Source organism: Hordeum vulgare, chromosome 6H (genome assembly GCF_904849725.1).
Source record: "Hordeum vulgare subsp. vulgare chromosome 6H, MorexV3_pseudomolecules_assembly, whole genome shotgun sequence".
In the NCBI taxonomy this organism is placed as follows: Eukaryota; Viridiplantae; Streptophyta; class Magnoliopsida; order Poales; family Poaceae; genus Hordeum; species Hordeum vulgare.
Genome location: NC_058523.1, coordinates 53,733,285 through 53,745,044, shown reverse-complemented (window position 1 = coordinate 53,745,044; position 11,760 = coordinate 53,733,285). Strand labels below are relative to the sequence as shown.

At 44.0% G+C, this 11,760-nt stretch overlaps 1 protein-coding gene across 1 annotated transcript; it reads right to left on the bottom strand.

Moving 5' to 3' along the window:
• Nucleotides 1-7,588: 7,588 nt before the first annotated feature.
• On the bottom strand, nt 7,589-8,079 carry LOC123405064 (molybdopterin synthase catalytic subunit-like). Its single transcript, XM_045098917.1, has one exon. The coding sequence runs from the start codon at nt 8,051-8,053 to the stop codon at nt 7,589-7,591; it is 465 nt and encodes a 154-aa protein (XP_044954852.1). The 5' UTR covers nt 8,054-8,079.
• Nucleotides 8,080-11,760: the final 3,681 nt, after the last annotated feature.

Below are 11,760 nucleotides of genomic sequence, written 5' to 3'. Positions count from 1 at the left end.
ATTATTTATGAAATATTGCACGTAGGATGTCAAAACATTGTTTCCTCGACGGTTTCCTAGAGCAAACATTGTATGTGATACAACCAGAAGGTTTTGTCGATCCTAAAGATACTAGCAAGTATGCAAGCTCCAGTGATCCTTCAATGGACTGGTGCAAGCATCTCGGAGTTGGAATATACACTTTGATGAGATGATCAAAGATTTTGGGTTTGTACAAGGTTTATGAGAAACTTGTATTTCCAAAGAAGTGAGTGGGAGCACTATAGAATTTCTGATAGGTATATGTGGTTGACATATTGTGGATCAGAAGTAATGTAGAATTTCTGTAAAGCATACAAGGTTGTTTGAAAGAAGTTTTCAAAGGAATACCTGGATTGCGCTACTTGAACGTTGAGCATCAAAGATCTATGGAGATAGATTGAAAGCGCTTAATAGAAGTTTCAACAAGATGCATGCCTCGACAAGTTTTTGAAGGAGTTCAAAATAGATCAGCGAAGAAAGAGTTCTTGGTTGCGTTGTGAGGTGTGAATTTGAGTAAGACTCAAAACCCGGCCACGGCAGAATAAAGAGAATAGACGAAGGTCGTCTTCTATGCCTTAGACGTAGAATCTAAAGTATGTCATGCTGTGTACCGCACCTGATGTGTGCCTTGACTCAAAGTCTGTTGAGAGGTACACAGAGTGATCCATGATTGAATCACTAGCAGCGGTCAAAATTTATCCTTAGTAACAAATGGACTAAGGAATTTTTCTCGATTATGGAGCTGGTTAAAGAGTTCGTCGTAAAGGGTTACGTCGATGCAAGCTTTGACACTAATCCGAATAACTATGAGTAGTGAAACGGATTCATATAGTAGAGTAGATATTTGGAGCATTTCCGAATAGCACGTAGTAGCAGCATCTATAAGATGACATAAAGATTTGTAAAGAACGCACGGATCTGAAAGTTTCAGAACCTTGACTAAAGCCTCTCTCACGAGCAAGACGTGATCAGACCCCATAACTATATGGGTGTTGGATTCGTTGGAATCACATGGTGATGTGAACTAGATTATTGACTCTAGTGCAAGTGGGAGACTGTTGGAAATATGCCCTAGAGGCAATAATAAATTAGTTATTATTATATTTCTTAGTTCATGATAATCGTTTATTATCCATGCTATAATTGTATTGATTGGAAACACAATACTTGTGTGGATACATAGACAAAACACTATCCCTAGTAAGCCTCTAGTTGACTAGCTCGTTGATCAAAGATGGTCAAGGTTTCCTGGCCATGGGCAAGTGTTGTCACTTGATAATGGGATCACATCATTAGGAGAATCATGTGATGGACTAGACCCAAACTAATAGACGTAGCATGTTGATCGTGTCATTTTGTTGCTACTGTTTTCTGCGTGTCAAGTATTTGTTCCAATGACCATGAGATCATATAACTTACTAACACCGGAGGAATACTTTGTGTGTATCAAACGTCGCAACGTAACTGGGTGACTATAAAGATGCTCTACAGGTATCTCCGAAGGTGTTCGTTGAGTTAGTATGGATCGAGACTAGGATTTGTCACTCCGTGTGACGGAGAGGTATCTCGGGGCCCACTCGGTAATACAACATCACACACAAGCCTTGCAAGCAATGTGACTTAGTGTAAGTTACGGGATCTTGTATTACGGAACGAGTAAAGAGACTTGCCGGTAAACGAGATTGGAATAGGTATGCGGATACTGACGATCTAATCTCGGTCAAGTAACATACCGAAGGACAAAGGGAATGACATACGGGATTATATGAATCCTTGGCACTGAGGTTCAAACGATAAGATCTTCGTAGAATATGTAGGATCCAATATGGGCATCCAGGTCCCACTATTGGATATTGACCGAGGAGTCTCTCGGGTCATGTCTACATAGTTCTCGAACCCGCAGGGTCTGCACACTTAAGGTTCGACGTTGTTTTATGCGTATTTGAGTTATATGGTTGGTTACCGAATGTTGTTCGGAGTCCCGGATGAGATCACGGACGTCACGAGGGTTTTCGGAATGGTCCGGAAACGAATATTGATATATAGGATGACCTCATTTGATTACCGGAAGGTTTTCGGAGTTACCGGGAATGACGAATGGGTTCCGGGAGTTCACCGGGGGGGGGGGGACCCACCCCGGGGAAGCCCATAGGTGTTTAGGGTGCCGCACCAGCCCTTAGTGGGCTGGTGGGACAGCCCAAGAGAGGCCTATGCGCATTGGGAAGAAAATCAAAGAGGAAAGGAAAAAAAAGGAGGTGGGAATGGGAAGAAGGACTCCACCTTCCAAACCAAGTGGATTTCGGTTTGGGAGGGGGAGACCTTCCCCCTTGGCTCGGCCGACTCCCTTGGGAGTCCTTGGACCCCAAGGCAAGTCTCCCCCCTCCTCCTCCTATATATATTGGGGTTTTAGGGCTGATTTGAGACAACTTTGCCACGGCAGCCCGACCACATATCTCCACGGTTTTACCTCTAGATCACGTTTCTGTGGAGCTCGGGCGGAGCCCTGCTGAGACAAGATCATCACCAACCTCCGGAGCGCCGTCACGCTGCCGGAGAACTCTTCTACCTCTCCGTCTCTCTTGCTGGATCAAGAAGGCCGAGATCATCGTCGAGCTGTACGTGTGCTGAACGCGGAGGTGCCGTCCGTTCGGCACTAGATCGTGGGACTGATCGCGGGATAGTTCGCGGGGCGGATCGAGGGACGTGAGGACGTTCCACTACATCAACCGCGTTCACTAACGCTTCTGCTGTACGGTCTACAAGGGTACGTAGATCACACATCCCCTCTCGTAGATGGACATCACCATGATAGGTCTTCGTGCGCGTAGGAAATTTTTTATTTCCCATGCGACGTTCCCCAACATGGGGTTTAGCGGCCCGGACCGACTTTACACGTACTCTTACGTGAGAATGGTTCCACCGCCCGACATGCACTTGTTGCATAAGGTGGCTAGCGGGTGTCTGTCTCTCCCACTTTAGTCGTATCGGATTCTATGAAGGGTAAATAGAAATTCGCATACCACCATTGTGGTTGTGACGTAGGTAAGAAGTGTTCTTGCTAGAAACCCATAGCAGCCACGTAGAACTTGCAACAACAATTAGAGGAAGCCTAACTTGTTTTTGCAGGGTATTCTATGTGATGTGATATGGCCAAAAGGATGTGATGAAATATATGTGATGTATGAGATTGATGATGTTCTTGTAATAGGATTCACGACCTGGATGTCGATGAGTATGACAAACAACAGGAGCCATAGGAGTTGTCTTAATTTATTGTATGACGCCATGTGATTACTTTACTTTATTGCTAACCTTTAGCCATACTAGTAGAAGTAATAGTTGGCGAGACGACTTCATGAAGACATAATGATGGAGATCATGATGATGGGGATCATGGTGTCATGCCGGTAACAATGGTGATCATGCCGCGCCCCGAAGATGGAGATCATAGGCGCAAGATGATATTGGCCATATCATGTCACTATATGATTTGCATGTGATGTTTATCATGTTTCTACATCTTATTTTCTTAGAACGACGGTAGTAAATAAGATGATCCCTCACTAAAATTTCAAGAAATGTGTTCCCCCTAGGTGTGCACCGTTGCGAAGGATCGTTCTTTCGAAGCACCACGTGATGATCGCGTGTGATAGATTCTAATGTTCGCATACAACGGGTGTAAGCCAGATTTACACACGCAAAACACTTAGGTTGACTTGATGAGCCAAGCATGTACACACATGGCCTCGGAAGACGAGAGAGGCTGAAAGGTCGAACATGAGGCGTATCAAGATACGATCAACATGGAGATGTTCACCATTGATGACTAGTCCTTCTCTTGTGATGATCGGACACGACCTAAGTCGATATGGATCATGTATCTCTTAGATGACTAGAGGGGTGTTTATCTGAGTAGGATTTCATTAAATGATTTGATTAGATGAACTTAATTATCATGAACTTAGTCTAAAATTGTCTTTACAATCTATATTGTAGATCGAATGGCCCACTCGAATGTCCCACTGAACTTCAACGCATTCCTAGAGAAAACCAAGCTGAAAAACGATGGAAGCAACTATACGTACTGGGTCCGTAACTTGAGGCTCATCCTCATAGCTTCCAAGAAAATATATGTCCTTGAAGCACCGCTAGGTGACGCACCCATTTTCCCAGTGGCTCAAGACGTTATGAATGCTTGGCAGTCACGTAGTGATGATTACTCCCTGGTTCAGTGCGGCATGCTTTACAGTTTAGAACCGGGGCTCCAAAAGCGTTTTGAGAAACATGGAGCATATGAGATGTTCCAAGAGCTGACACTGGTTTTCCAAGCTCATGCCCGGGTCGAGAGATATGAAGTCTCCGACAAGTTCTCCAGTTGTAAGATGGAGGAAAATGGTTTTGTCAGCGAGCACATACTCAGAATGTCTGGGTTACACAACGCTTGTCTCAGCTCGGAGTTAATCTTCTGGATGACTCGGTTATTGACAGAATCCTCCAGTCGCTTCCACCTAGCTACAAGAGCTTTGTGATGAACTACAACATGCAAGGGATGGAGAAGACCATTCCCGAGTTGTATTCAATGCTGAAATCGGCGGAGGTGGAAATCAAAAAAGGAGCATCACGTGTTGATGGTGAATAAGACCACTAGTTTCAAGAAAGGCAAGGGTAAGAAGGAGTTCAAGAAGGACGACAAAGCAGTTGCCGTGCCCGGTAAACCAGTTGCCGGGATGAAGTCCAAGAATGGACCCAAGCCTGAGACTGAGTGCTCTTATTGCAAGGGAAACGGTCACAGGAAGCAGAACTGCCCCAAGTGCTTAGTGGATAAGAAGGCCGGCAACGTCAAAGGTATATATGATATACATGTTATTGATGTGTACACTACCAGCGCTCGTACTAGCTCCTGGGTATTTGATAACGGTGCAGTTGCTCACATTTGTAACTCAAAATAGGAGCTGCAGAATAAGCGGATACTGGGGAAGGACGAGGTGACGATGCATGTAGGGAATGGTTCCAAGGTCGACGTGATCGCTGTCAGCACGTTACCTCTACATCTACCTTCGCAATTAGTTTTAAACCTCAACAATTGTTAGTACCACTTTGAGCATGAACATTGTATCGGGATCTCGTTTGATGCGAGATAGCTACTCATTTAAATATGAGAATAATGGTTGTTCTATTTATATGAGAGATGTGTTTTATGGTCATGCCCCACTGATGACGACATGATGTATATACTTCTCGCTCCTCGTTGGTTACCCCAAGTAGAAGGTTGAGATGTAGTCAGCAGCAAGTTTTCCCTTACACGGAGACTGTAGGGTTTATTGAACTAGGAGGACTCCTAGGATCAACAACTAGGTGTCTCCCACCCTGGCGCTAGCAGAAGACGTGGACCTGCACACACACACACAAATAACTTTGCTCCCAACGATTACAAATAGGTTTTCAATCTCTCCGGCCTTGTAGTTTGCAAAGGATCAAAACACAAGCGGGAATAGTGATAGTGATTGCAACGGAAATGTAAATGAAAGCACTAAATGATGGATGTGTAAACAATGGTGATGATATGGACCGGAGTCACATGATGTTCACTAGTGATGTATCTCTCCCAAAAGACGATAAACCACTCTGCTTGGGTGAACAAACTACAGCTGGGCAATTGATAGAATTATAAACGCACCACAATGATAATTATGCTACTTGAAAGTTAGAGGCTCAATAGTAATGGGCAGTACGCCAAGACAAGTAGACCGTTTATTCATCAGCATCTACTTACTAATCATCCACCTTGAGATATCTATCCAGAACATCTCGCTGGTATTAAGTTGCAAGCCCCACCCAAATTGTAAACTCAAAGCAACAGACAACTGCATTAACGAACTATGTGTAAGGTAAACAATCCTTGCAACCGCGGTCACAAGCAAGATTGTTTTCTCCCTGGTGGCAACAACACATCCCCTAGTTTCATGTTTCTGTCACTCAAGCTAGACATCAGGGGGCATGAACCCACAATCATGCATAACGCTCCCTCTTGGAGTTACAATCTAGTACTCGACCAAAGCAATAAATAGCAATGGAGAACATGCATGAATCACTAAGGAACATAATATAAAAGGATAATCAAATATATAACTCATAACAATCTCAACATAATCTCATAATCCATCGGATCCCAACAAATCGAGCATAGGAATAGCAAGAGAATTACATAGATGCATTGATCATGTAGGGAAGCTCACAAGGACTAACCATTGAAGCACAAGATTGGAGAGAAGTGCTGCCTCTTGAGCTTGCGTTGGTTTTTCCTTTGAAGAGGAAAGGGTGATGCAGCACAGGAGCAGTACGTATTTCCCTCAGTTTGAGAACCAAGGTATCAATCCAGTAGGAGAATCGCGTCAAGTCCAGAGTACCTGTGCAAACACAAAAGAGCTTGCACCCAACACTATAAAGGGGTTGTCAATCCCTTCAAGATTTATTGCAAAGTGAGATCTGAAGGCGGAAAGTGCAACGAAGTAAAAGTGTAAGGCTGAAAATATGGTGTGAAGTAGACCCCGGGGCCATAGTGTTCACTAGAGGTTTCTCTCAAAATAGCAAATAATACGGTGGGTGAACAAATTACTGTCGAGCAATTGATAGAACCGCGCAAAGTCATGACGATATCTAAGGCAATGATCATACATATAGGCATCACGTCCGAGACAAGTAGACCGATACTTTCTGCATCTACTACTATTACTCCACACATCGACCGCTATCCAGCATGCATCTAGTGTATTGAGTTCATGACGAATAGAGTAACACCTTAAGCAAGATGACATGATGTAGAGGGATAAACTCAAACCAATGATGAAAACCCCATCTTTTTACCCTTGATGGCAACAACACGATGCGTGCCTCGCTACCCCTTCTGTCACTGGGTGAGGTCACCGCATGGTATGAACTCAAAACCAAGCACTTCTCCCATTGCAAGAATCATAGATCAAGTTGGCCAAACAAAACCCACAACTCGAAGAGAATTACAAGGATATGAAATGATGCATATAAGAGACACTACAAGAAATATGCTCATACATGACGTTTTTTAAGACGTTGTTGATGAATTCGTCATAAATCTATGACGATTTCATCCGAGATTGTCGTAAACCGTTTGAGGGGATCAAATCTACATATAAATTATGACGATGTGAGTCAAAAGCGTCGTAACCGCATAAGATGAGATCGTCATAACTTTTACGACGATTATAAAAATGTCGTAACATGTTCTAACTATGTTGACATGTCACTCGTGGGTCCATTCTATCCCACCTCATCTTATGCGGTGATAATCCATGAAATATGATATACCTTGAGTGGAAATTTTAGTGACATCATTTTACAATACACTCTTGATAGTTGCTTCACAAACACACATATTTTTAACACTTCAAAATTATTTTTATTGTTACATATCTCAGACCAATCAAAATGCAGAACTACCCTTCCCACGGATCATGCAACAAACACCGTTGGATGCTCCGAGATCCAACGGCAGCCATCAATCCCACCCCCTCTCAGTCTTACCCACGTAGCCCTATCCTCTCGTCCCTTCTCCCCCACTCACTAGAGCCGCCAGCCCCAACCATCTCCTCTCTGATCCAGATCCAGATCCGGTGGCCGCCACGAACACGCTGGCCTCACCGACGGGGACCGTCCCGAGGCGGTGCGCCACGAACACGCTGGCCTCACCGACGGGGACCGTCCCGAGGCGGTGCGCCACGGCCAGCCGGCACAACGCGTGGGCGGCGCGGGCCTCGCAGAGGATGGCCTCGAGCCGGAGCCGCGCCGTTGACCCGTACGCCTCGTAGCGGAGCTCCACCACGCGTCTCCCGTCGAAGTGGTCCCGCGTGGTGCCCTCGAAGGTGGCGATGGCGCCCACCGACAGGTCGCGGACGTGGTCCACGTACCTGCCCATGTCCAGCCGGCCCGATCCCTCGTCCAGGATCTCGACCAGGTCCTGGCACGCCGCCTCCGTTGTCGGGGCCTCGTCGCCGACCATCGAGGGGAGCTGTGCGCCCGCGCTGCTGGTGACTTTGTGATTTGATCTGGGTGCATCACTATGGCAACCTACTCAGGCAAGAAGTAGACCTAGGCTTGCGGCTCGCTGCAGTACCTGAGCCTGTACGGCTGCGGCGTCGCATACACCATCACCACCGCCACTAGCATCAGGTAGTCGCCGCTCGCCAGCAGTTGCATTAGTTGCACCACCCATCGAGCAAGAATCATGTGACTTGGAGTAGAATTACTACATAGCTTGCCTTCCTTTTCGTGTTCGCCTAGTACGTGCTGCTGTTTTAAGCCGATCGTTTTCCATGCCGCAGGGCGATTCTGAAGGCTGCTACCACGCGCACGGGCACGACGCGTCGTGCAGCTTCGACGGAAGCTACTACATGCTCAAGTTCGGTGGGGCGCAGCTCCTCCTCTCCTTCATACCGGACTTCCACGACATGGCGTGGCTCTCCGTCGTTGCCGCGGTCATGTCCTTCTCCTACGCCTTCATCGGCCTCGGCCTTGGCCTCGCTAGCACCATCTGTAAGTACTATGCCCTGCTTCTTTTCTGGCCTGGCCAGGTAGTAATTCAGGTAGTAATACTGTCAGTAAACCACCGAGCATGATGACATCCCGTTTTTCAGAATTAGTACTTACTGTATTTGGTAGTACTGTCAGTAAACCACCGAGCTTGATGACACCTTGTTTTGTTTCGCTCGTGTGCCTATATTGTAGGACACCGTCAAGTCACCACCTGCCGAGAAGAAGACGATGCAGAAGGCGTCCATCATCTCCATCCTGGTCACCACCTTCTTCTACCTCTGCTTCGGCTGCTTCGGCTACGCCGCCTTCGGGAGCGACGCGTCGGGGAACCTCCTCACCGGCTTCGGCTTCTACGAGCCCTACCCGGGAGCCCTACTGGTGAGAGGGAGTACATGCTAAATAATTATAGTTGGGGAGAACAAGGTAAAGAGGGAGTACATGCTAAATAATAATAATAACTAAATACTATGAGTCATAATAATATTACATACATGATTAGTAGCTCTAGATTGTCCACAAAAACAACACTACTTGGTCACACTGAAATAGCCCCCAACTAATACTAATAGTCAATTTGTCAACATAGATGCCAGAGTAGCAAGTGACCCCTTCATGGCAGTCAAGGTCAAAAATGGACTACCTATTTAGGGCATACATTTGTAGCCGTCAATTTTTAACCTTTTAGAAGTCAGGCCAACTAGCTTTCAGTAACAAGAATTACAGAGCTCAACACAGTACTACGTGCCAGCTTAAAGCTTTAGTTTGATTATTACTTTCTGAAAAGCACTAGATAATCATCTAAGTTAATCTTTCGTCCAGATTAACCTTCCAAAATTCAGTCGCACGTACGGATGCAGCATGTAACTCTTGATTAACTGGATTATCATGTCTCGATCAATTCAGACTAGCCTTATAAGTTCTTAATTAGATTGCAGAATTTGCGAAACACGTAGATATATAATAAGAGGTCAGTACTCGTAATCAGGATGCATGATCAACGCAGCTAGTAGGTATATACAGCGAAACACGTAGATATATATACCAGGAAGGTGAAGTCCACCTTCCTGGTCGCTGACGTAACGTCAATTGTCGCATGAAATTATTATTGGAGACGGTCTGTACTGTACATAAGGGGAACTGGGAACTCTGAACAATTAAATTCTCTTGGATACCAAAGACAATACGCATGTTATTGTGAGCCTGTTCCGTAGGGAAGAGCGAGATTTATATTATGGTAGGACGGTTGTTACTATCCAATGGAAAAGTAAACTGCTCGTTTGTTCCTTGGCAATAATTTGTTCTACTCGAACAACATTTTGCGGGCGGCTGGGCAGCTTCATTGCTCTCTCTTTTAATCCTATATATGCATCTCACAATGGGAATAATTCCTATTCTCGCTTATTTGCCTTAGTGTGTACTAGTAACAACATATATACCACAATTTGTAATAAATAACTAGTTATGCCTTTGTTATATTTGGGTTCTTTCTCCTGACCCTTGAATTTTCTCCATGACAGGGAAGTTGCTGTTGCAGCAAGGCCCTCTAAGAAAATATGTGATGCCTCTGCATCTACTTCCTCACCCTCATCGGGATCTCATGCCGGTGGCGGCGAGCAGGGGACGCCGCAACGGTGGACAAGGGAAGGGATTTCAGGTATCGACGCATCACCGGTTGTTGGTGATCTGGTAAGCATCTGGATTTATTATCCCTTAGAGCTACTTGACAACACTTTATTAATACTGAAAAATTCCCTCAGCATCCATATGGACGTGTGGTTTTGTATAACTGGTCTAATGACATTATTTTTGTTGCTATGCAGCTCAATTATTGAATGTTAACGGTGAATCAAAGATAGTACTTATTCCTGTTGTAGTTTATGTAAGTCTCCATCCATTCCTTTTACCTGGGAATTTTTCTCTTCATTGTCTTTTGTATTCTATTCAATGTTCTGAAGTGGATTGATACAAATATGCATTTATTAAAGTCTTTCTCAGTTGCATGTTTTCTCATTATTTTGCGAGTCATATTATATTTCATTATAAATGCATTACATAAAATGTATAGTATGTTGCATGTAATGAGTAATGACCCTTGCTCGTTTGTACATAAAGATAAAAGTGACCAACGACACTCTATGGGGAATGCATGAGTATTTTTTATGATTAATAGTTGCATCTTCTTTCATGAGTAGACAATGATTAAATGGCTTGCTCCATTAATCTTGCCAACTAACGTTAATGAGGTTATGACAGGAATCAGTATGACAGGAATAGTTGCATATTCTTTCATGAGTATGTTTCAGGGCTAGATAAGTGTGACTGGAATCAGTACCGAATGAACTACCAAAATGCTATTTTTGATTTCTCTAAGTTGGTCTGATGCGTTGCAATTTAGTTGTCCCGTCTTACTTTTTTTCGATGCATACAGTTGTTCTTCATTTGCTACTAGTATCACATCATTTTTCCTGTTTGACTTGTATGAGTATTGCAGTACTGCTTGTGATGCTGTCGTCAAAGCTCTTGCCGGAGATGGAAGTCGAGGAAACTACAAAGAGGGAACAGTTGTTATCTGGAATAACGAATCTACCTGTGCCTTCCCAAATGGAATTCTGTTTGTTTTTGCTAGTGGAATGAAGTCCATTGTAGTGACAGTAGCAGATGTTTTTGCTATAGTGACAGTAGTCCATTATAGTGACAGTAGCAGATGTGCCATTGTTCTATTTCTCAAATGGAATTCTGTTTGTTTTTGCTATATTCCTGTGTACGGAAATGTATTTAGGAGATGGCTTATTGTGTTATGTAAACCTGAGAGATGTATTATGCGATGTTATATGATGGATGATTTTAATTCGACTCGGAGCTTTCTTGATTTGAATATGAAATAGTGTTGGATTTAATATTGGACAAATAATAGGGTTAAAAGGCCCAACAAATAGAAATGAAACCAAGTTTTGGAACAAAAAGTTGCTGAATTCAAAAATGGAAAAAGGCCAAAACTGAAACTGGATCAAATGTATTTGGGCATTAAAAGGCCAGGGCCCAAATTATAATGATAAAAATAAATCAAAAAATAATAATAAAGTGGTTGTAAATAGGCTAAGGCCCAAAAAGAAGCCCAATAAGAAAAAGCCCAAAAAAATAAAACCAGCCCATGTGATCAATTGAAATGGGTTG